The sequence below is a fragment of the Mus caroli genome, chromosome 17 (genome assembly GCF_900094665.2).
Source record: "Mus caroli chromosome 17, CAROLI_EIJ_v1.1, whole genome shotgun sequence".
Taxonomy (NCBI): domain Eukaryota; kingdom Metazoa; phylum Chordata; class Mammalia; order Rodentia; family Muridae; genus Mus; species Mus caroli.
In genome coordinates this window covers 40,667,009-40,693,845 of record NC_034586.1, presented here as the reverse complement: position 1 = coordinate 40,693,845, position 26,837 = coordinate 40,667,009, and the positions used below count along the sequence as shown (strand labels likewise).

The 26,837-nt window shown below is 43.2% G+C and overlaps 1 protein-coding gene across 4 annotated transcripts in view; it reads right to left on the bottom strand.

Moving 5' to 3' along the window:
• Positions 1-26,837, bottom strand: part of Rcan2 (regulator of calcineurin 2) — a 221,971-nt gene that overhangs the window by 59,352 nt on the left and 135,782 nt on the right. The window contains exon 1 of one of the 4 annotated variants that reach the window (XM_021186131.2): positions 22,578-22,863. The exons of the other annotated variants lie outside the window; for them this stretch is intronic. Coding sequence (XP_021041790.1) covers positions 22,578-22,664 — 87 coding nt within the window. The 5' untranslated portion in view covers positions 22,665-22,863. Of the gene's footprint in view, positions 1-22,577; positions 22,864-26,837 lie in introns of those variants that run through there. 4 annotated transcript variants of the gene reach the window in all.

The following is a 26,837-nucleotide window of genomic DNA, read 5'->3' as shown; positions in this document are numbered from 1 at the left end:
GAAGGAGAAGGAGAAGAAGAAGAAGAAGAAGAAGAAGAAGAAGAAGAAGAAGAAGAAGAAGAAGAAGAAGAAGAAGAAGAAGAAGAAGAAGAAGAAAGAAGAAGAAAAGAATGAGTCTCTGATCCAGTTTCCATTGTCACCTGGGGACTAGAAACAGATTGCGGTCCCTGAGGTGTATTTCAACAAGAACAGGTGAAACACACATGGCTACAGAAACTCCCAGGATTTGATGACTGGGACTGTCTTATAGGCTCTGGGACTCCATGCCTGCATCTGTACAAGGGAACCTCGAGGAAACAGGGCAGCAGAATGTAAGAGCCAGAGAAGGGGAAGAGCGATTGCTGATAGCATCTTCCAAGCAGGATACAGATATGACAGTCATGAACCTTCAGCTTCCATTTGATTGGTCCTCCCCGAGTCCCCAGACACTGAGCCTTCTTAACAGTCTGCTCTGGCGGGGAGCTGGGGGCAGCTCACAGAAGCCCTCCCACATAGTGCTGATCTCTTGGTAACTGACAGATTCTGGGAGCCTGGGAGGCATGATATCCAGCTGGATACTTGCGCTTGAGTCTCCAGGATCCAAACCCAGGGTCACAAACATGGTCCAGATGAAAAAGTCCATGGGACACCAAACAAAACCAAAGCTGGTAAAGAGGGGAATGAGATCAATGGAGGGCGGGGGAAGGGCTAGTAGGGGCAGGGAGGAAATGGGAGACAGGTAGAGAGCACAAAACTGGTATAAGGTGCATGTATGAAACTACAAAGGAACAAACAAATTATCTTGTAAATAATAAAAGTGAAAGAAACCACTGTGGGGTCTGAGGGAAGATGCTGGGTGGAGCGGGTGAACATTGGAGGGTAGAGGTGGAACCGGCTCGATGAAATGATGTGGGGACACCGTGTCTGTGACTTGAGTGGCTGACTGATTGACAGGCTAATTTTCTAGGATGGACAAGGTGGTGGGGAAACCAGGTGTTTGTGGGGGAGAGCCCAGAGTTCTACGCTGGCCAGGTAAGGTCAAAATGACTGTATTAGAAAACAAGCCACGGCGCTGAGTCCCAGGAGACATCAAAGCTGAGTCACGTTAACTGTGACACCCAGGTGAGGTTCTGCAAACGGCCCAAGTCACCAGGGCTGCACGGGTTCTGCTGTTCTGTGGGCTTGTTTTGCTGCCGTTGCAGAACATGCTCCCAAATTCTCAGTCTTACGCTGCCATTTCTGCCTAAGCTAGCTTTTCAGCCGGTATTACTCAATACCCTCACAGACCTTAAGAGATCCACCGTGTTTGACAAGATCATTTCTAAGGTTATTTCCGGCTTTGCTGCTTTATGCAACTAAGCAACCTTTTTTTTTTTTTTTTTTTTTTTTTTTTTTTGGNGGNGGTTNTTGTTAAATCGCTTCCTATGGTTTCTGCTGAAGCAGATGGCATTGCAGTGGGCTCTGTGGGATGAGCTACACGGAGAACAATGGCCGTATGGAGTCAGCACCAGCTTTGAGAGAGGTACCACAGGCTTCGCACATTGCAACTCATTTCTTCTCACAAAGGCGCTGGCAACTGCTTTATTTTGCAGCCAGGGCTCAGGGGTACCTATGGGAAGAAGCTGGTGATGGTGTCAGGTCTGACCTTTTTAACATCTACTGTGTTAGTTAGCCACCACACTGTGCTGCTGGGAGCAGGCTTGACCTGACAGGACAGGAGGTGAGCGAGCAAGGACCTGAAACAAGTTCCTGATCCATGGTGGGGGAGGCAGGCTGAGGACTGCAGAAACCTACTTTCTTACTTTACCGCAGTGCTGGCATAGCACACACAACCCTGGCAGACCTCTAAGTAGGCTGTGCAGACTGCTGAGTTCTCTTCTCTGTTTCCAAGGGCCCTGTGACATTGGGCGGGGCAGAAAGAACACAAGGCATGTGTCTTCATCTAGGCCTTGAGAGGAAAGGGACCTCTGAGGTACACAGAGTATCCTTAGCAACCAGCCATTTCATAGGCAAAGGAAACCAAGGTTACTTAAATATATGGATAGGTTACTTTCCAGAATTAGTTGGGTAACTGGTCAAGGTAAACCTTGAAGTGTTGGTTTTCTGAGTCTGTGTTTAAGCTTCTCACAGTGTCCTTGCCTCTCTGGCTTTATAAGACATCCTGGACCCCCTTCCTAGCAAGATGAATCATCAACTTTTTGTCCTGAACTTTGGCCCATATTAATTTATTATTATTAAGGTCTAAGATATACAGACAAATCATACCAGCACAACTGTATGGTTATAATACAGAACAACCAGCCACTGCATAAATACCGCCCACCTACAGTACCCTGGAAAACGCTATGCCATCTGGCCAGCCATGAAATAGCTACCAAAGTCCTTGGGGTAGCTGCTATTCTGTCTATCACTATAGTTCTTTGCCTATTACCAAACATTGTAAGTAGTTTTAAAGCCTGCCTCATTTTATTCTACATTATACTAGGGGAGGATGCCCTTCTGTTATATAAGTACACACAAACACAGCCACCTGTTCTCCTTGAAGCAGTATTGAACATATCCACTTTTAGGCTGTTACCAGTCAATTTCTATAAACATTTTTGTCTGTGTCTTCTGTAGGCATATGGACTCATCTGTCTCATAAATGTGAATCGCAGGGTAGACACAGATTGTTTTCTGGAAGACACCGCAAATGGCTTTCCAAAGCAGTTGTAATAATTTGCCCCCTGTTGGTAATGTACGAGAGTTCCAGTTGTTATAAGATCTTGCCAACGCTTGGCACTGACTGTCTTTTTGCTTTCAGCCATTTTGTTGACTGTGGTGTAGTGGTATCTCGGTATGAGTTTAATCACTATATCCATGAAGACTTTATCATTTAGATATACTCATTTATGAAATGTCTGTTCACGTATTTTGCTCAGTCTTTAATCAGATTTTTCTTTTACCTGATTTTGCAATTTCTATGTATAGTCCAGGAGCATAGTCCTTGTCAGGCAATAAAACGTAAATGTCTTCTCATGTGAAGCCTTGATTTTTTTTGAGTGGTATCTTTTAATGATTAGGAGTTATTATTAATGATTTCTTTCATTCATTTATTAATTTTGTGTGTATGTGTGTGTGTTCACATGTATGTACACATGTGTACCACAATGTGTATGTAGGGATCAAAGGACAACTTGTTTGTGTTGGTTCTTTCTTCCACCATGTGGGATCGAGAGATAGACCTTAGATGGCTTTGAACTCAGATGGCCAGGCTTGAGAGCAGGCCCTCTTGTCCACTGAGCCATCTCACTGGCCTGAGGTCTTCATTTGGAAGTCCAGTTTTCCACCTATTGTGTTTAATGTTCACTGGTCTTATTTAAGAAATCTGTACCTACTCCTTGCTTCTTTTAAGTCGGGGAGACCAGAACGTCTACTCATTTCCTGATGACTTAGCAGCTCTGTGGGATGCTGATAACTTAGCTTTTTGGTCAGCTCTATGAGGCACAGATAATGAGAGGTAAGAAAAGAAGTAACAGGATGGTACTGATGAAGTGAATGGAGGAAATGTAGGAATCAGGGCATGGTGGACCATGGCTGTAATCCCAGCATCAGAAGTTCAAAGCCAGATCTGCTATGTGAGACCCTGTCTCAACTGCTTACCCCCAAAGGCAACAACAACAAAAATGAATATACAATTAAAACTGGAAGGGACATTTTTCTTGAGAGAAATGATAGACTAATCATCAAACCATCTGATGGACTTAAGTTTTTCTCAGGAAGCTTTTCTCCAGACTTTTGAGGAAGGGGGTGTTCAAAGCCTCACTGAATGATTACCGTAACTTCCTAGATAGACATGAAATGGGGGCTCCAGAAGAGAAGCATGCAATTGGTAGGGGCACAAGCAAGCTTATGTTTTTCTTGGAATAGGCAGGGGCTGCTTTAGGTAATTCCACAGCATCACTCCACAGTCCTTTACTCTATCTCCCTCCCATCAGCGCAGCCATGGCTGGACCACCTATACCTGTGCATATTCTGAATAACTTCATACACTTTGCAACTTGGGGGCTTCTCTTCCATATCTGCCTCTTTCCCTGGCAGGACCCTCTGCCAATGAGCTCTAAGAACTCACTTGTTACTCACTAATGCCTCTTCCAGAGAGCAAGAACCTCCTATGATATCTGACAGCCAAAGGATAAAGGCCCTGAATATAATGTTCTGCACTGTGCCCTGGACAGTTTTGTATTCTTCCCATGGAATTCAGTGAGCAATTATAATCGTAAAGATCTTCTCCAAGCCTGGCCTCATACTTGTAAGCCCCTCTTCCCTGCTCCACCGTGTCCCATGCTATTTAGCCCCCATCCCTACTATTTGGTTCTCAGTCATTACTATGGCAAGTGCACTTGGCTTTGATGTTTGGCTCAACTCTCTGGGGAGTGCAGGCTAAGATGACAATGAATAGGAGTTTTGCTTAATTGATGTAGCTTCATCAGATTTCTAATGTGGGTCAATGTCTACCCTGTTACAGCTTCAAAGGAAAACTCGCACCTTTTAGTGAGTTGCTAACTCAAGGCAACTGCCTTATTGATTTATTTCAGAATCAATGAAGTTCTCTGTTAACCACAGGGCTTGAAGTATCTTTCTATAGACAGTTGATGAGGAGGGGCCAAGACCAGGATCAGACATTAAGACACTCCCAGGCTAAGACACTAAACTTAGACCAATTTGGTCTACAAGAAACATATCAAGAAGCTGACTGTCCCACAACTGGGGCATTGTCATGTTCTCAGCTGGACTTCTTTGGTTAAGGTCTCTACTTTAGTTGCTGGCCTAGCTCCTGGTGAGCCCAGTCTACACTGTTGAGGTAGTTAGGAGGGAACCATTAACAGGTACTGCAAGAGGCAGTAAAGGTAGTATGCTGTGGAAATGTGTACATAGCAGAGCTGATGTATGCAACTCTCTCTCTCCCTTCTTTCTGCTGGTATAAGAGAACATGACAGTGAGTCAACAGAAGGGGACATCTGAAATGGCTGTGTGGCCTTAAGGGTGTCCTCAGCAAGGGAGACAAATGATGAGTGTTGTCAGTAGATGATTCCATCCATCCATCCATCCATCCATCCATCCATCCATCCAAATCCCATCCTCCCAGCCTTCTCCAGGTCCACAGTGACCACAGCCATGACCAAACATTCGAGAACAATGGTTACCTATAAGACCCTCAATGTTCTTATAGCCCCAGGAAGCAGACCTTCTACAGTTCACCTGAACAAATGCGCACATCACGAGTTGCCATGCTACCACCAGCACAGGCACTTCTAAAGGAAGTGAGGCATCAGGAAAAGGGCAGAGCAAGGACTGGGAGATGACAAGGAGGAGAGCGATGGTGACATTTACATAGCATTTGGAAAGTCAGCTCTCTGCTCGCTTAGCCCACTGCTATCCCGTTTTATCCCGGAGCTGCTCTCACACTTCTTGTACTCTGGCTGATGTGCCAGCCTTCTCACTAGAGAGCTCTATTTTTGAATTCTTGAGCCTCCCTGCCTTGCTCATGGTAGGATCTCTGTTTCTGGAGGGCTTCGGTCTTTGCTAGCATGCCAATTTCTCAGTCAGCCTGCCTACCACCACTGGGAGGATTTCTACCTGAGCCATCTCCCCCTTTCCTTCCCTGTGTTTTATTGTTTTCTTCCTAACACACATCACTCCTAGCATATTATTGGACTTCATTACTTTGCTTATCATTTTTTTCTACCACTAGACAATGCTTAATAGAAAACATCTTTATTGCTTTATTTGATGAAACCTGTTTATAATAGAGAACAAGGGACTATTAAAAGAAGGCTCCTTCTCCTCAAAAGAGACTTCTCCTCAAGAGAATAGAATTTCTTGTCTGGATGGAGACCTAATATTCTAGCTGGTCTTGGTCAGTCACCTGGCTAAGGGATCACCATTAGGAAGGCACGCTAGAAAAGGTAAATAGAGCAACCCTTCTTTAATGAGATACTATACTCTTCCTTCCCAGAATTCCTGTCCCTAGCTTAGTCCCTGTGAGCAGCTATGGTGTCCTAACGCAGAAAGAAATAACTATTTCCTTTGCTTGTCTCTTCAATCTTTGTCTTCAAATGTTGGCAGGAGCCCAAATATGTTTTTTTCTGGTACCCAGGGCTTCCTTACTGCTTTTCTAAATCAAGCCCCACTACCACTACCACCACCAACATGATGTGGCTGCTTCTCTATCATGTGTCTCACCTCCTTGCCTTCTTCAGATAAGCAGTATAGTTCACGTCCTTCTCTTACATTCTTCTCCTCTAAGATGCTTCTGAGACTTACAGCTTGCATGTCCCAGGGGTTATCTTTGAAACTCTAATAAAATTATCCTTAAGCTTCCATTTGAATCTGTGTTTTAAAAAATATTTTATTAATGGGACCAAGATCCCCCAAGAAGAGTCTAGAACAGGTCTGGAATATGATAGACACTCCAAAAATGTTACCTGAGCCAAGAACTTTTATTTTTGGATCACTTTGTTGCTTACTGCCTACTCTTATAGTTCTAATATTTACAGAAACCATATTTTTCTAATAAGTGTTGTTTTATAGTCCAGACTGGCTTTTAATTTATGTTTTTTTCTGCATCAGCATCATATGTGTGAGGATCATAGGTGTGTACCACCACACCTAGCTTTAAAAAAACCCAGTATTTATAATTCATTATTAACTATTTGTTTTATACTTTTCCAGATACAATGCTTAGTGACAGAGAACAAAATGAAAGAGGAAAGGAACCCCCAGGTCTGAAGACCTTACTATTTGCGCTAGAAGACTCCTGTACTACACCGCAGTAAATGTGGTATTAGAGTTGAGTCCATGATGGAAGGGAAGCACCAGGAAGACATAGATGGGCCTTACAGATCAAGCAAGATTCTTACAGTAATCAAAATCCCAAAGATCTGGAGCTTCACAGACACTTGTTAGGGTTAAGTATAGGGGAAGAAGAGGCAAAGAGCCATAGCAGAAGATGAAAATAATAAACATAAATGCCTGCATTCTTATGATGATATAATCACTTCTGTATTGACATTCAACTTTCTATTCAGTACATATTTCCTGCATTCCTATTCCATGCTGAACTGAGGATTCAGTCATACACAGATTTCTGTTTCTATAAAACTTACCATCTGGTAAAAAGAAACAGATAATAGACAAAATAGATCATCAAGAATTTGAAAAATAAGTGCTCTTGTTGAAAACAGGGGAAGAAAAGAAGTAGAGATGCATAGGAATCCCAATACATGGGAAAACATATATTGACATTTGGGGTTCAAGTGTTGTTTTGCTTTGCTGTTTTTTGTTGCTTTTCTTCATTTCTAGATAATTTTTTTAGTGTCATTTCTGAGAGCCTGGCAGCTGGTGTGGTCAGCCTATGGCTTTATGGAAATAGAGACTCTCGTGTATTACATTAATTGCACTATTAATCGTCTGAAAGCTTGAAGCAGCTGTCCAATAAACAGACAAATAAAAAGACCCACAATGACGACAAGTATTAGGCAAGAATGACGGGTTAGGATGGAGATTTGGGGCCTGGAATCTTGGCTTTCCAGCCCAGTTTTGCTACTGACTGGCTGATGTGGACAACTCCTTCATACCACAAAGCCTGCCTTTTCCCAAGGACAGCGTAGACATTGCTATCAATTGGAGTGTGGTGATTCAGGCCCACTGGAAGAGGTGAGAATAAGGATCAACAACTGGATGATGATTTGAAACAGAAGTCAAGTAGACCTGGAATTTGATCGATACCTTGATAATCTAGAGAAAAGTCGCATCTAGTCGTCATCCCAAGTATATCTGGCAATTGAGTAAGGACCAAAGAGTTGTCATCTAAGAACAAAACTGTTTTTCTAGCCAAGAAGGGAAAATGCTTCCTCTGCCTTTTTTCAGAGCATAGCACAGCTCAGATAAATGGACTGTAGTTATAGAGCTTCAGGAAAAAAAATCCGAAGCATCATGGGTAGTGAGGGTACCGTTTCTGGAGGAATCAACAGGGAGGCTACAATCTGAAGAGGAGATAGCTACTGTTGGAAAGCTGGCCCTTAGTTGTCTCCGTTCTAACTCTGAAGGCCTAACCTTCAACTCAGGACCCAACTGAAGAGGCTAGATATTGAAGAGGCCCCATGGGACTCCAAGTTTGTTTGAAGTCTAAGTTTAAAAAAAAAAAAAAAACTAGATCAACAGTAGAAACATGAGGTGAACCCATTGTTTCAAAGTTCTGAAAAATGATGTCAGAAGGCATGGTACTATCATAAAGACCACATATTGTTCATAGTCTCTACAGAGTGTAAGGGGTCTACATCAGCACAGAAAGGGGCTAGAAAAATAACAGCCATATGTTGCATGCCTTAAGTACATGTGTGCTCCAGTTGCAACACCCTAGAGGATGATGTGATCTTATAGACACTGTGAAGATGGTAAATGTGAGTCAGAGATAAAGATGACTTCTTAACAGTGACAAACTACTAACGAGTAAGACCACCGGTACAAAGCCAAAATTCATTTCCTCTCTGCTTCCCACTAACACTCAGTCTACATCTTTCATCACAGTGGAATGCCTAAGACTTGCTCAAATAAGCCTGATGACTGTGCCTACTTAGTGTTCTCCTTTGAGGTTGTCACTCAGCAGCACAGCCCCATCCATCAGGGAGGCTGTTGTAACAAAGGAGGGTGGGGAAAGGGCTGCAGATGATTTATATTAGTCTAGACAACACACACCCTGCACAACAGCTACAAAGGATCTAAATGATACTCAGGGATCTGTCAATAAAACATCTACAAAGTAGAGACAGCTACTCAATTGGAGAGTGGCCACATAAAGCAGTATGTGTGAAATGCCCACTAGGCAAGGAAGGACAAGGTATTATTAGATAATTTTCTAGCTGCTTCTGCAAAATGTCCGACAAAAGCAACTTAAGGAAGGGCAAGTTTAATTTGGTGCCACAGTCCGTAGTGGTGGGGAGGTCATGGTAACAGGAAGTTTGAGCAACTGGTCATACAACATCTGCAGTCAGGAAGTAGAGAGAGATGGAAGCTGATGTTCAACCCGCCATCCCCCATTTACTCACTACAGATCTATAGAAGGGTGCCGCCCACAGTAAGTATGGGTTAACCCCTTCTCAATTTTCCTAATCTAGAAAATCCATTACAGTCAAACCCCATGTGGGGTCTGTCTCCGAGGTGATTCTTGATTCTGTCAAGTTCAACGCCAATTTTAACCATCACAGACAACAAACACCAGGGTCTGGAAGTTGACTAGAGAAGGAGGCACCTAATCTGACCTCGCCACCTCCCAGAAGCAGTAGCCAGACTGAAGTCCTAAGATGTGTGCTTTAAAGCCTCTTTAGCTTCTTTTACTTAGCAGATACAAAGCTATGACTTGATTTGCTAAGTCTTTTATTTGAAGGACACATCTGTTAGTCATGAAGAAATTACCATAAGTCTTTGAATATCCACCTTCTCTTCCTCTGTGTATAAGATAATCCTGATTTTGCACCTGGGCATGGGGCCACCTAGAACAAGGTGATATTCTTAGTGTCTCTTGCACACAGGCAGGTCCAAATGCCACACTCTATCCAGGTGAATATGGTATGAAGTAGTACGTGTGATGTTCGAAGTCTGTTCTGCTTCTCTCATCCAAACTTTATCTTGCATCTGTTCGGCATGGACCACTATGCTGCAGAAAGATTGGGGCATGCTGTGACAGTTAAGAGAAATGACACAAAAACTGAACTTTTCCTTTGTATGTGGTCAACTTTGGGTATGTTATTCCATAAGAATATGTTAGTAGTAATAATTTGGATTTCTGACTGGTGATAGTGGTGCACACTTTTAATCACTAATCCCAGCTCTCAGAAGGCAGAGAAGCAGGTGGATCTCTGTGAGTCAGAGGACAGGCTTGTCTACAGAGGTTTCCAGGACAGCCAAGGCTACATAGAAAAACTTTTATCTTGAGAAAACAAAAACAAAAACAAACAAAATAATGAATAAACGGATTTGTGTGTGTAAGAGAGGTTGTATATATGCATCAAAAGCCCTTATATAAATTTTTGTGTTCTTTGTACATATTGAGACAGTAACAAAAAAATCAACTGCATTGCTCTGACTCCAGAATAGCTAGAATATTCTAGATCCAACAGTGAACATCACTGGATTTCTCATTTGAAGATTTTAGAAATGTGAGGGGCATCAAGGCAGAATAGTTGTATAAATAATACACAGAGTCTCTCTGCTTTGTCCACAGGGCCCTGGTTTTAGATTCATGACCCTTGAGAACCATGAAGATCTTCTACGGGTCATATTAATATGTACTTCTTCCTGACCAGCTCCTTTGAATGGGAACCTAATTATATCATCCAGATGAATGCCTTCCAATTTTAACATCTTCCCTTATTAGAAAGGCAGAGGAATAACTAGAAGGCAATCAGCATGCTTCAAGGATCCTGGGACTTAGGGGCTGAGTCTCACGGGCTCTCAGTGTGGAGGACACTGCAGCCATTTCCCCTCTGCCCACTTCTCCTGGCAGTGTTGACCACAAGTCACAAAATAACCAGCAAAAACTTTTAGTTTGGTGAGGTGACAGATCCCTAATCTGCTCCAAATGCTTCCATATCTCAAATCTATTGAAGTTGGGGGTACATTCCAAACTCTTTCCTAATGTGAGTCCCGTTTTGGTATGACCTCATATCCAGCCTGTTATCTACTTCCCAGAATCACCCTTTCTGGCATTCATGCCCTGGTGCAGGCTCTTCCTGGTGTACCATCCCTTCCTCCTTTCTTTGCTTCATATGGTGAGTACTTTCTTCTATAAAGCTGTAACTTCATAATGACCCCTTAGTAATGTTTCCTCTCATTCCAGAATACCAGCTAACAACCACTCCGGTCTTCCATAAAATGGAAGCAGAGCAAACCAAGGCATTTTGTCATTCCTGTGTTTCTGTTTCATACCTCTACCAGCCTAGGAGGTTGAAACTATGCCTCTGACTAATATTCCTATGGCTAAGTACCTCCTACTCTACAGCACATGTTCTGGTTTAATTGTGAAAGTGGACAGCTCCCTAAAGCCCTATCACATGATTGATCATAATGCCCTCCACCTGTCCGATCATTCTCATCACAACAACCTTCATCCAAATCTGTATTCTCTTCTTACATAACAGAGAAATGCATAAATAAGAGTAGCGACCTCCCTCTGCCTCCAAAGACCAAGCAGCTTTCTACCATACCTTTGCAACAAAGCAAAATACAAAGTGTGATACACTGGAAGTAAAGACACTTAACCAGTGACATGATGGCACTTCTGAAGGCCTGAGGATCTGAGTTGGATCTCCAGAGCCTATGTATAAACTCAAGATGGTATACATGTTTGTAATCCTAGTGCTAGAGAGGCAGAGACAGGAAGATGTCTCTGGCTGGCTGACCAGACACCCTCGCCTTCTTCGTGAGTTCTAGGGCATAGAGTGATATTCTCAATGGAAGTGAACACAGTTTCTAAAGATAGTACTCAAGGTTGTCCTCTGGCCTACACACACACATACACACACACACACACACACACACACACACACACACACTTAAAACATGAACAAACAACTTGACTCTTTGTGATACAATTGAGAGATTCTACTTTACAAACATCACATTGTAAGAACAATACTTCCTACCCACATAAAATTGTGGCTATGAAGTAGCATGCTTTCAAAGAGAGTTCAGATCTTCTGAGGCTGCACAATGTTAACTGCCATTAATAACATGCTTAGTTATCTAGTGCACTATTTTGCTGACCACAACCCATGGAGTGCCTCCTTTCAAAGAGAGAATATAAAATAGACCATCCACTATCTTTCTCATCCATAATTCAGATTTACTGCTTATTCATTCGGACATTGGATGGTAAGGCTTTTAGCTCAAATTTTATTTTTAAATATTCCAGGATTGGAAACTATTTTTATGATAGAAATTAGAAAGCATTCGAGTAGAGCGGCGGATGACAGAATTTTTAGGCTATGATGCCTACGAAGCAAAAGAGAAATTGAACTCAGGTTGGGTAATTAATCTAATTTCCAGCTATCTCCACAGTTTTAAAGTAGAAATGGGATCTGAAGGTCAATATTGAAAGTATTGTAATTACAGCGTAATTACAGTGTAGCATTACTGTAGTGAGGTCAGTCTATAATTCCCTTTAACAGTCTTGCTCAGAAGGGGATGCTTAATGGTATTTTTTGAATAAATGGGCTCTGAGCTCAACCTCTCTCTTCCTTAATGAGCATCTTGCCTTAAAAACCTCTGTTATTTTCATGTAAAGTTCTCTCTCATTTAAGCAGCTTAGGCTTGGAGTTTCTGCCCAGTCCTTTCCAAGAAGTGGTGTCAGTTCACTCTGGTGCTGGGAAATGCAGTCTACTGTATTTCTTCTAAGGGACAGCATCTTTGCACTATGACCTACACACTCACACTCTTACAACTGACCTGGCAGTGGATCAAAAGAATAGTCCTCCCCATGACACCTGCACTTCAGTAGGGGAAGTTAGACAATAACACATAAACACACAAAATGCCACCTTGTGACTTCACTGAAAACAAAGCTGAGAGAAGAATGAAGAGCACCCGCTGGGTTATTGTGTTAGCTTAGATGTGCCAATCAAAAACTTGATGGCTTTAGAGGTGGGGGATGTGGTACTGTCGGTATAATGCTTGCCAGCATACAGGAAGCCTAGCTTTCATCCCAGGTACCATATAAACTGAGCATGATAACACAGGCCTGGAATCCCAGTACTTGGGAGGTAGAAGCTGAAGGGTTAGAAGTTCAAAGTCATTCTTAGTCATATGGTGAATTCCAGGCCAGCCTGAGCTACTGTTACCTACCCCGCAGAAAAGAATCAATGGCACTCCAGAAAGTGAGGAGCAAGCCATGTGGATGTATGCTGAGCTAACTCAGTAGGCTGCAAGACAGGGAGAGTATTGTTGGATATCATCAAAAAGAACAGAGGTAAAGGGGAGGTCAGAACAGCAGGGCAGCTGGTATAAGGTCTTCCAGGTATGGAAAGCCCCAACAAGGACTTAGTTTTCCTTATGAGTCCGATGGGAGACACTGAAGCCCTTGTTTCCATCTTGACTGGGGCAAGGGTTCTATGCCTGACTAATTTTCAGTTCTATCTAGCGACTTCCCCTCCAAAAAGTAGCAGAACTTGTCCTTGGGGAATGGGGATTCTTCCTATCTATCCAGATTCCCCTCCCCCATTCCTGCTATCTCATGCTCTAGGGTGGGCTTTACTCATGCAGGCTTGGAAGGATCAGGAAAATTACAACCAAGAGAAGAAGAAAAGCATAAAAAGAAGGTTAGTGTCCATCTCTGTCACCTGCCCTTGACCAGACTGCAGAGCCAGTGGCTTCTGGGATCTCAGTGTTGCTGAGGTGAGAGGGTGCTGCTGTACTGGAGCAAAACTGTAGTTCACAACTACAGCACAGAAGTTAGATGATGAACAAAGACAGGGAGAGAGGTAGAAGAAGGGATGGAGAGAGAGAGAGAGAGAGAGAGAGAGAGAGAGAGAGAGAGAGTTGGGGTGGGAGACTTGGAAATAAACTCAAAACCTAACAAAAATCCACTATGGCTGTGGAATATCACCATATTAATCATCATCATGGTAGATCTGGCTGGCTAGGTGTGTGTTCCCCTTGTCTCTTTACTCCTTCATGTGCATCCCTACTGAAGCTGTGTTCATCGTCCAAGAGGACAACCTTCCATGACAGAGGAGAGCAGGTCTTCTAGAGTGTAAAGGTATCAGAACACCCCTGCTGGAATCTCTACAAGTGTCTCCTTTACATCTCTAACAGAGTCCATCCATTTCATTTCTTTCATAAGAAATTGTTTTCAGTTCTGGAATATTTAGAAGTAAAATTGATGTAGTCATGATTATTTTGATCCATTTTCAGGTGAGAAAACCAGGTCATAAAAGCAGGAAGTATCCTTGTCTACAATCAATACCACTCATAGTCAACCTGAGAAGTCTGACCAGAATGTCTAATTCTAGAATGGTCTAACAACCTATGTCAGTAAAGGAGGCTTCTTCAGAGGTCAAAAACGGCACTATTTGTTCTGGGAAAGGGAAGGAACACCGAGGAGCACATAGGAGGACTGTTTGGTGCCCAACAGGTCTGCTCCTCTCTCTACCCAGAGCCAATTTGAATATTTGACCCTCGATAAAACTCAATACATATTTGATGAATGAGCAAATGAATGAAAAAGTACTTTGCATAGTCCTGACAAATTGTAAATGATCAATATATTGTTGCTATTCTTAACTTTGCTCATGGCTTATGCATCCTGCTCTAGAAAAAGATGGCCCGAGATGATGTTTTTAGTATAGAAAGGCATAGTGAAGTCATAGAAGAAATCGATTCTATTAAGCATACTATGGATGTGGCTACAATAATACAATAAGAGATCTTATTTTGTGTCATGAACCAAATCCCAGCTAAGTCTTTCCCTTGAGAGTTGGGGGTTTGTTTTGCTGGGCAGGTTTCCTAGGGAAAAGCTGCATTCTAAATAATCTGAACCTAAAAATAAAACAGCATCATCTCTGCCTCCATTACCTCTGTTCTACAATTCTTCATGGTTCATCTGTCACCAAGTCCATGGGGAAACACATGGGTGGAATGCTGTGAATTCTGTGCTCCCTGACTTTTTGCCTGCTCTTGGGTCCCTTTTCCTCCTGCTGGGTTGCCCCATCCAGCCTTGATATGAGGGTTTGTTTGTGCTTAGACTTATTGAATCTTGTTATACAGTGCTCAGTTGATATCAATGGGGGGGTCTGCTCTTTTATGAAGGGAAATAGGAAAGCAGTGGATCTGAGGGAAGGGGGTGGTGGTGGGTGGTAGTGAGGACTGGGAGACGTGGAGGAAGAAGAGGCTATGCTAGGATGTATTGCATGAGAGAAGAATAAATAAAAACAATTTTTAACAAGATTCACAAACAGATGCCCAAATATAAAATATATTTCAAATAAATATTTATATTCAGTACAGAATAGCAGTAGGTAGTAAATGTACTAAGCTTTTGCATTAAACACATTAAGCAGACTGTACACTTCAGGGGTCATTGCCTTCCAGATACATCAGTTCCAAAGCTCATTAGAAAACACTAAGCAGACTATTATGATTTACCAGCATTTGTTCTTAAATAGAAGCATTGGAGGTGCCGAGGGCATCCCGAGTTCCTCATTCAGATCTGCTTTTCTCAGAGAATACTTTTCGTGAAGGCACTGTGTTTTGTTCTGTTGTTAAATCTGGCACTCGGATTATAAGTATCAACTACAGTCAGCGTATCAATTTCCAACAGGGAAAAAGATCTTGAAATGGATGAGCAAGTTTGTGGTTGATGCTTCAGCCTAACAACGTCATTAGTTACAACAGTGTGTGCTTTGTCTGTCTCTGAAGTGACAGGTGGCTGAGAAACCCACCTGATATCCTTCTCAGGGAGCATCTGTCACCCACACAAAACTATCGTCCCCTTGTCTGCCACATTGTTCTGGGGCAAAAGAAAAGCTTGGTACTACAATTTTGAGTTTATTCATACATTTTAAGTTATTCCAAAAATGGTATCAATTCTAGACCATAGTATTCATAGTCCATTTGTTATATGCATGGTACCCTTCACACACACACACACACACACACACACACACACACACACACACACACACTTCTAGTTCTCATAAACTTAAATAGGTCAAAGATATGTGTAATCAAAACACCATTTGATAATACCACCATTGCTTAGTTCCACATTTTGGCTACTAAGGAGTTCCTATGACTAGCTTTCTAGAGTTTTCCATTTTTCACCATTAAGTTGCAAACAGTACAAACTGGGCTGAGTTACCATGTCGATACAGAGGTTTTGATGATGTCAAAGAGCTGAAGTGGTTTGTATAACCATAGTGGTCACAGCCAAACTAGCTTTTGGCTAGCACTTGCTAAGCTTCAGAAGTTGAGCCCCACCAGCTCCTCTTCAAGGCAGCTCCTGATGCCCTGCACCCATGTGGTCCTTAGAGTCACTCTGTAGTATTCTTCTGCTCTCACCAGACAATGCAAGTCAGTTGAAATCCCCAGTAGTTCAAACACTGAAGAGATAGCATTGTGCTAAGAGGCCGAAAAGTGCTGGTCTCTTCCACAACCCACTCAACAGCATGACACAGACTTTGAGTCAGTCACCTGTACTCGTGTAGGGAAAAAACGAGACTGAACAAAACGGTCTTTCTTTGAGAGCAGGATTATGGATCACCTAGGATGGTGCAGAGACATGCCCAAGGTCACTTGGGTTGGGAAGAAACCCAGAAAAGGAGAGAAGAGACTCATGTGTGACCTTAAGATGTAATCGTGGGTGACAATGCAGATTTTCTCAGAGGGCATTCTGTTAAACACAGTGTTACAGAAGACAGCTGACACACACGCAAACAAACTTGCACATTCATGGTTATCTCATGAAGGCTCAGGAGCTCTTGGTGGAAGAGTAGTTACCTGAGGTTTCATGGGGAACATGGAGAGAAGATGGTCAATACGCCCCATCTTATAGTTAGAGAAGATGTGTGTGTGTGTGTGTGTGTTCTCCCTTGAACATAAAGTATTGTATGTCTTGAAATATCTAGCAGACCAAATCTGAATATTTCCCATGGAGAAAGCATTAACATATAACAGTATGGCTATGGCAGGGACCCTGAATTGAGCATCTCACAATATAAAACACATGTCACAATATTACATACATACCCATAATTATTACTTGTTTACATAAAATAAAAATAGAGCAAGAAGGAAAAGGCCTTGGCTACTTTTAGATTTTAGTCCTATCTAAGGAATTATCCTAGGGGCTGGAGAAATGACTCAGTGGGTAAGACCTGGCTTCAATTCCCAGCACCCAAATGCTGGCTCAGAACTGTTTATAACTCAAGTGCTAGGGGATCTGACACCTCCCCTGACCTCCATGAGCTCCCCACACACATGTGATGCACAGACATACACTCAGATGGGCACATAAATGCACTGCTGTGTGTCCCTGATGAAGAATGCCAAGAGGTTAAATGTGGGCTGGGTAAAAGCAACAGATGAAACTGCTTTTTTAAAGCTTCCCTTCCCCTCTACCTGGAATGATTGTGTCTAAGATCTATACATGGCTTTCTGAGCCACGGCTTTTAATGACAGTTAACACAGTGCCACCTCCCCAGAGAAGCTTCCATTGTCTATGGATTCAATAGCAGCTATTTTTTTTCCCATTGCTGTTCATTCTTCACAATACTAGTTTACTGTCTGCCTCCCACATGAGAATGTGAACTCTCTGAAGACAGGGACTGCTTTGCCCATCCCTTACTGCTGAGAATTAACAATTTATGCACAGGTTCTTAAATGAACAGGCAAAGCGAATGTTCTAGGCCTAAAAGTCCTTCAAAACTTCTACACTTCCTATGACACTTGCCCTGTTTCTTTTTGGCTCTAGTTAGTAAATTGGAGCTCTATGATATTTCTGACTTCCATCTAGATGTCTACAGACGCATGGGTGGATGTCTAGGGAAGGATCAGAAACCCCTTATCCTAAAGAGAGGGCATCCCTTCCCTTCCCCCTCCCTGGGAGAGCAGAACACTATTGGGAGTCACCAAAAGCTTTGAGAATGCTGCCTACCCATAGCTTCTAGCAGTGTTTCTAGAGGAGTGTTTACTGTCTCTGCCCAGAGGAAGCAGATAAACTCCAGATGTGCTGACCTGACTACACAGTTTGGGGCAAGCCTTGGCATCTCTGACAGCTTGAAGATCAAAAAATGCATAGTTTAAGTCTTAGCTTGAGGGATGTAGATCAAAGCACTCCAGCAGAGGCAACTATTGGCTGACCTTGATGTACCAATTTATGACTAGAAGAGACAAGATACTGGCTTAATATGATGGTCTATTCTCAGGTTCCATTCATACTTAATGTGTATGAATTTCTGGGCACAGGGCCTGGGTCTCATCGATATTTTTTAAAGCCTTTCAGAGTTAGCAATGTTCAATCCAGCTTAAGAACCCAAAAGACAGTGAACAGCAAATTTAATTATTATCTTTTCACCTTTTTAATATGAGTTTTGGGTCCTGATGCGGCATGACCATTTTCAGAAATATGAGAAGAATATTTGAGGAAATTTACATCCCATCAACACACATGTACACACATACCTATTTATCATAGCACTTTCTCTCTAGTTATTACTTCAACCTTCTAGATCTTTATTCATGTTCTTGTGCTACTAAATAAATCGCTAAGTTCCCAAGCCCACCACTGATGAGATTTCTATGAAGAGAATGAATATGAGTGACGATCACCGCCCAGTTTTCTCCTTTAATGTCACTCTGGCAGCTTTGAAAAACTTCAGAGGATTGAAGTCTGAATGGTCTCCTTTGCACCCAGCTAAAATCCAGGCTGTAGTGGCTTGCTCAGTCACCATAAGAGAGAGTATGTGCACAGGCTATTCTTCTCCCACATAGACCATCATACTTGCAAAGAATGCCCAGTGGCTGCATCTCCTTCACTGGCAGTTTTCCTATAGATTCCATAGAGAAAGGGAGAGCTACAAAAACATGAAAAAAATCTACCGTCAGGCAACCCAGATGCAGACCTCTGTTGTCACCAACATCAAATACGTTTCTAAGATTTATATTATTTTCAAAAATTATTTTATTACTTCACGTGCATGATAGTGTTGCCTGCAGGTATGTCTGTGCGCTACACATGTGTTAGGTACCCAGGTGGACAAAAGAGGGATGCTGGGTACCCTCAGACTAGAATTATGTACATTTGTGAGCTGCTATGTGGGTATTGGGATTGAACAGAACCATCTCTCCAGCCACTATTTATTTTATGTGTAATTGTATGTGTGTGTGTGTGTGTGTGTGTGTGTGTGTGTGTGTGTATCAGGAGAGAGGACTGCCATTTTATTAATGCTGAATCATAGCTCTAGATTGTATTTATGGTATTTTTGGGCTCTCCCTCTCTCTCTCTCTCTCTCTCTCTCTCTCTCTCTCTCTCTCTCTCCCCCTCTCTCTCTCTCTGTGTATGTGTATGTGTGTTCATGTACACCCATGCACATGAGTATAGGTGTCCAAATGTCCAGAAGGGAGTGGGATTCCTTGGAGTTGGCATTACAGGAGGTTGCGATGTGGACGACATCCAATCCAACGTGGTTGCTAGAAACTGATACACTTTAAGAGCAGTACTCTAACTGCTAAGCTATCTTTCCCAATAGCATCAAGTACTAGAGGCTTTGAAGAATGGAATTTCCACCTCTACTATTATCTATCGTTAGCACCTAAGCATGGATATTAAATTTGGGCACATTTTGGTGCCTGAAATTTTATATTTCCACTTCCTAAGACAGTATCTAATAAGTCATAGTGATGATGCCACAGAGTTTTTCTGTCTCATTTTTATTTAATTCTCCTCTTTTTTTAATAAACATAATATAGATGTTGATTTGCTGAGGATGCCCCTGCTACCAATTAAATGACCACATGTCTTAAATAGCAACTCATGTTTTCTTGACGGTGATGGTGTGTGTGTGTTTATGTGTGTCTCCCTGGGAGTGGGAGGGGAGCACGTTCTTTGTTCTGAATTATCCCTGTATACTACACAGAAGCTGGATTTTGTTTTGTTTGTTTGTTTAATAAACACATGTCCCTTTCCTTCAAAGAGTGCTGGAAACGATGGTCATGATGACAGAGGCATCTGACATTTCATGGCCCCTGAGTACAAGTTAACTACTGTATCCAGTTATTTTTCACCTTTGTACAATTCTTGGATAAGCCAATATGGAGGGTAGGAGGGAAATTCCTGTCCCCATATTCCAGTTGAGAACACTGAGACGTAAAATCAGGAGCTTCTCCACAGTAAACAAAGCCATGAGGCTCAGAGACATTGGTGGCAAGAGTGTGCAATCTGTGTCTCTAAACTCCACAGTTCTGAAGAAAGCTCTGTCTGCTTTGTGGTCATCCATTCTGACCATCTCCCCTCTGGTACCATAGACAATATGGTAAACAAGTCGAGTCATTCGACTAGAGGGTGCTATATACCTGCCAGCCCCTCCATGAAGCCACCCAACCGTTCTAATTCAGCCAGCCCTTAAGAACTCAGTGTCCAAACGCTGACACCACTGCATACACTAACAAGATTTTGCTGAAAGGACCCAGATATAGCTGTCGCTTGTGTGACTATGCCAGGGCCTAGAAAACACAGAAGTGGATGCTCACAGTCAGCTAGTGGATGGATCACAGAGCCCCCAATGGAGGACCTAGAGAAAGTACCCAAGGAGCTAAAGGGATCTGCAACCCTATAGGTGGAACAACATTATGAACTAACTAGTACCCTGGAGCTCTTGTCTCAGCTGCATATGTATCAAAAGATGGCCTAGTCGGTCATCACTGGAAAGAGAGGCCCATTGGACTTGCAAACTTTAATATGCCCCAGTACAGGGGAACTCCAGGACCAAAATGTGGGAGTGGGTGGGTAGAGGGGGGGGGAGGGTATGGGGGACTTTTGGGATAGCATTGGAAATGTAAATGAGGAAAATACCTAATAGAAAATATTAAAAAAAAAAAGAACTCGGTGTCCATAGGACAATCTCTGCTTCTAGGAAACACTGAATGACTGGTTATATTTTAGTTCCCCATCATAGAGAAACGCAGTGTATGTGTGTATATTTGAAATCCCTCTTATATAGATAGGTATAGTATCAGGTTTACTATAGGTCTCTAATAAGTAAATATTTTCTTCACTATTGCTTTTTTTTTGTTTGTTTGTTTTTTGTTTTTTCGAGACAGGGTTTCTCTGTATAGCCCTGGCTGTCTTGAAACTCACTTTGTAGACCAGGCTGGCCTCGAACTCAGAAATTCGCCTGCCTCTGCCTCCCAAGTGCTGGGATTAAAGACGTGCGCCACCACCACCCGGCCCACTATTGCTTTATGTATGAGCTTCAAAGAGTTGAGAGTAGCTTGCAAGATTTCTGGGACAGGATATAGTCAAGACCAAAACAAAACAAAACAAACAAACAAAGCCTGGTAAGGACAGAGGGGTCCTTGGAGTTTTAGTCTCCGTGATGATCCAGCAGTGCTGGAGGGTGGCTCTAGCTGGTAACTCAGAGTGGGTTTGAAGCTAGCTCTAACCTTAACCTGGAGGGGGTTTTGTGACCTCTGTCCTCTTAGAGTGCTCACACCAGATAAAACTGGAGGAACTGTGTCTCTCACATACACTTCCCTTCAGGAGACAAGGACAGGCAACCCCAGACATTTCTGTTGAAATTCTATGACAGGTGGTCCAAAGTTGAACTTACACCAGAATAAGAATGAGTAAATACCGAGACGCGGGCTTCAGACTTAAAGCACAGCAAACCAGAAAGAAGACCAAATTCATTCCAAAAGAGTGTGTGGAACCGCAGCCTTGAGTGATACAATCATGTGTGGGTTCAGTGACGTATTAATCTCTACCTGGGAGACTCCAGCATATCACCTGCACTCGCAGTATTAAAGAAATCAGGGCTTCAGTAAGTAAGGCTTAGAAGGTTGGTGGTCCTTGACTGTTTAGCAAATTCTCCCCTTCTTCCTCATGCGTGTTTCAGAATAAGCTACTCTCTCTCTCTCTCTCTCTCTCTCTCTCTCTCTCTCTCTCTCTCCCTCCCTCCCTCCCTCCCTCCCTCCCTCTACATCCCCTTTACCCTTCTGTTTATAAATAAGAAGCTTGGCTAGTCCTTTTTCAGAACCTGAGAAGGAAAGATTTTTTTTTTACAAGCATGGAATCTTTTTCATAATATAAAACCAAATTGGAAAAAAAATCCCCAAGAGAATCATGGTGATGAGAGAACTGTTGCCCAGAACGGACAGGACTGCTGCGCAGCCAGGGCTAGTTAGTGTGTGTGACTCTGAGTTTCAGGATTGAAAGATGGATTTCTGCATGAACTTTCCTCCGGAACAAGGAAAGTGGTGCGAGGAACCGGCTCTCTGCTTTTGCACCTGACAAAAGCAACTTTAAACGCTGCTCACTCTCCGGACTTCAGATTTCTCCGCCCCAGAGACTGACACTGCAGCAGAACAGCTTTTGTTCAGTCTGAGGACCACATTCCGGAGTGTGTAGGTGGCATGTCGTGAATGGGTATTGTCCTATTGTCAGGACATCCTCAACGTCCTGGTGACTGCGTGCATATTCTCTCATTCATCAATGATTGACAACCCTCCTTAGTACTCAGGACCTACAGATGACCCAGCTTGATGGAGATACTGTAAAGAGAATAGGAAGACATGTCTCCCGAGAAAGAGGTGACCACAGATCTCTTAATACAGGAGATGAGAATAGACCTCCGTGCGCTATCCAATCACATTCTAACATAGCACAGCACGCTCGTCTCTTCTAACTTATTCCAGCTAGCACCACCATGCTCTTCCACTTGCCTTCGTGGTACAAACAGTAAAACTGCCAATGGTTAACCCAAGTCATATTTCCCCTATCCTAGAAAAAGCTCCACCAAGTAGCCCCCAGCACCGCAACAATAAAAAGGAACACTGCAGCTGCCTACCTTAACCTCCTGATTGGTAAAGACCTCCACATCCACCACACAGGCGACCAGAGTGGAAACATCACAGTCCATGCTAGGGGCTGGCATTCCCCTCTTCAGAATTCTCAGTGAAGAGTTAGGAAGCCTCAGAGTTGGGAGTGAAGATACTCCTCAGGATGGATACTGTCCTGTACTGCCCTGCTCCTGGGGGGTGGGGTGCCGAGAGAGCAAGCCGAGCCTAGGGAGACTCAGGCACCTGGAGCCTGCTCCCCGCTGCAAGCAGCCTCTGAGGCAGCACAGCAGAGTAAAGAAGGACCCGGCTCTCTCTCTCTCTCTCATGCCAATGACATCATCACAGAGGCCGACACAAGCCGAAGCTGCTCCCCCCACCCCCTTCAACACACACACACACACACACACACACACACACACACACAGTGCCTTTTATCTCTAGGCAGTGCAGTAAAGCAAATTGAACATGATTACGTGCTAAATCTGAACTCGGACTAAATCAATTCAGGCAGCTTTCGTGAGGAACTGAGTCACTGGTGCTGTTTCAGCTTATGTCTGCAAAAAGCAGGGACCGAGTGGGGGGTGGGGGGGTCTGACAGCAGTGGTTCCGCTCTGCGAGGGAGGGTGAGAGATGTTGGACACAGGAGCCTTCCTAGGTTGAGATTTGACAGTTTTCTGCCTGGGACAGTAAGCAGGAAGTTGGGGTGATTTTGCAGCTTTGCCCGGGCTCTGTTAATTTGCTCCATGCCACCCAGCACAGCCTCACACGTTCTGGGCACCACGAATGCATCCCAGATATGGGCTGAAGAGAAATCCATTATTGGTGGGAGTAAAGAGCTGGTCGTCAGTCATTGCGTTAGGCTGCTGGGGAAGAGGGGAAAATTAGAGGCTTGTGCAAATTCTATTTGAAGAACAGTTAAGTGCAGATGAGGAACTGAAAAGCAACCCTCCTCAGCTCAGCATTCCAGGCTGCCTCCAAGGTCATTCGGACTGAAGGCAGTCAGTGGAAAGGGGTTGCAGTAGGTGTGACACCCAGGGACAGATGGCAGGGTCTAATAGGCAAATTCACTCATGTGGGTCATTGTCACAGCCTCCTGGCTCTGTTTTGCCTGAGACTTTGAAGAGACACTTCCCGTTGCTGTCTCTTTGTCCTGATTGTGAATCCCTGAAGGGCAGGGCTGTGGCTATCTTGTGCTTTGCAGAGTGCCTGGCACAGAGGACGTTACATGTGTAATGACTAAATCAATCAAGTGGGCATAGCCTTTTGTCTTCTTCACAGTAGGAGTGTGTAAAGGAAAAAAATCTAAGATGGGTTTAATCTGCACCATTAATCACACAGTTCTCAAGAGAATACATCAACATCCCACAGGATTTATCCCAAATAGAAAGGCAGCTGCCTTTCCAGTGGCCAGCAGAGTATCATGGTTTAGAACATATTGGTGCCTTTCCAGTACAATGATTAGATAAAATATCCTAATTTTACCCACAGATGAGAGAGGTGGATGTGGCATTTTACATTTTGTGATTGGACTATATTGGATTACCTCTGAATGCCAGAATTCCTTTTAATTGGGCATTTTCCACACTAAAGGTAATTCTTCTACAAGTAGATATTGGGAACGATGAAACTCTCTCTTTCTGTCAGTGTGTGTGTGTGTGTGTGTGTGTGTGTGTGTGCATACATGTTGTTCAGGCATTGTGGGAAATATGCCATCATGTATTCATAGAACTCAAAAAAAATCACTTTCTGAGGATGACTTTGTAAAATATTCTGTACCAGATGTTCTTAAAGATTAAAAAAGCAAGTTTCCTCATCATCTAGAGGCTTAAAATATAACAAAGAGATGCTTATACAAAGCAGTAGTGATGCCTATGATGGCAAAGTGGTCCAAGAACCAGTGAGCATTGGAGGGAGAGGGATGGATGCTGAATGTTAGTTAGATGCCAGGTTAGGATAAAAGGGGGTACCAAGAACTAAGAGCAGGCCTGTTCTCTGACCTCCACATACCAGCAAAACTTCAGCAGACAGGGAAGTGAGGTGAGCCCCCCAGCTCAGAGACAGCTGACTGGAAATACCCACAGGAAAAGGAAAGAACAAGACATGGCTTAGCCTTATGGAAAGTTAGATTTGAAGTAAATAGGGAAGGTAGAACCTGATGCTGCAAAAACTTGAACGTACCTTAGTGTTTACCTGACCAGCCATAGAATTTGTGGTGGTTTGAATTAGAATGGCCCCCATAAAATGGAAATCGAAATGATTCTGAGATTCCTCTTTATACCCATCAGAATGGCTAAGATCAAAAACTCAAGGGATAGCATATTCTGACTTGGATATGGAGATAGGGGAACACTCCTCCGTTACTGGTGGGAGTGCAAATTTGTATAACCACTCTGGAATTCAATTTGGTGGTTTCTTAAAAAACAAAAACAAAAACAAAAACAAAAACAAAAACAAAAACTGGGGATAGTTCTACCTCAAAACCCAGCTATACCACTCCTGAGCATATACCCAAAAGATACTACACCATCCCACAAGGACCACCATTCCACAAGGACCACCATTCCATGAGTACTCAACTATGTTCATAGCTGCTTTATTTGTAATTGCCAGAAACTGGAAACAACCAAGATGTCTCTCAACTAAAGAATGGATTTTTTCTTTTCTTTTCTTTTCTTTTCTTTTCTTTTCTTTTCTTTTCTTTTCTTTTCTTTTCTTTTCTTTTCTTTTCTTTTCTTTCTTGTTTTGTTTTTTCGAGACAGGGTTTCTCTGTATAGCCCTGGCTGTCCTGGAACCCACTTTGTAGACCAGGCTGGCCTTGAACTCAGAAATCCACCTGCCTCCCAAGTACTGGGATTAAAGGTGTGCGCCACCACCACCCAGCCAGGAATGGATTTTTTAAAAAGTGGTTTATTTACACAATGGAATACTATTCAAATATTAAAAACAACGACATCATGAAATTTGCCAGATGGAACTAGAAAATATCATCCTGAGTGAGGTACCCAGACACAAAAGGACATGCATGTATGTACTCACTTATAAGTGGGTATATGCCATAAAGTACAGAATAAACACACTACTATCCACAGACACAAAGCCAAATAACAAAGAGGGCCCAAGAGAGGATGCTTGAATCTGACCAGAAGGAGAAATAAAATATACATCAAAGGTAGATGGAGGGAGGCAACTGGGTGGGAGAAGGGAAGGGGAGGGGAGGAGAAGGGGGTGAGATCAGATATGGGAGGAGCAGGGGAGAGAGAACAGAAATCTGAAAGTAGGTAGGGGTGAAGCATCTATAAGACCTGGGATCTGGGGGTGGAGGGACTTAGGAGGGGAAGGCTCAGGGAGTTTCAGAAGGTAACTCTAGCTAAGACTCCGAGCAGTTAGGGATATGGCTCATTAAATGGCTACCTCCCATAGCCAGGCAGGACTCCCAGTGTGGGGATAATGACACCCGCCCACTCACAAAACCTTCAACCCAATATAAGGCCTGCCTACAAAATGTGCAGGGACAAAGATGGAGCAGAGACTGGGGGACTGGCCAGCTAATGACTGGCCCAACTTGAGACTCATCCAATGGGCAAGAACCAATCCCTGACACTGTTAATGATACTCTGTTATGCTCCCAGACAGGAGCTTAGCATAACACCACCCAGCAGCTGACCAAGACAGATGCAGAGACCCACAGCCAAAGATCAGACAGAGCTTGGAGAGTCTTATGGAAGAGTTGGGGAAGGAACGAGGGACCAGTGGGAATAGGAACTCCACAGGAAGACCAACAGAGTCAACCTAAACCCTTCAGGGCTTCCAGATACTGAACCACCAACCAAAAGCAAGCTTGGGCTGGACCTAGCCCTGTGACCATCACATATATATAGCAGATGTGTAGCTTGGTCTTTATGTGGGTCCCCCAACAACTGGAGGGGGGGTTGTTCCTGAATTCATTATCTGTCTATGGATCCCATTCCCCTAAGTAGGCTGCCTTGTCTGGCCTTAGTGAAAGAGGATATACCTAGTCCTATAGTGACTTCATGTTCCAGAATGAGGTGTTACCCAGAAGGGATCTGCTCTTCCTCAGAGGAGAAGGGGAGGGGTATAGGGGAGGAGTTGTGTGAGGGGGGACCAGGAGGAAAGGGGGTGCCTTAGATTGGGATGTAAAGTCAATAAATAAATTAATTAATGAGAAAATGGCCCCCATATGCTTATGTATTTGAATACACACGGAGTGTATATATATATATATATATATATATATATATATATATATA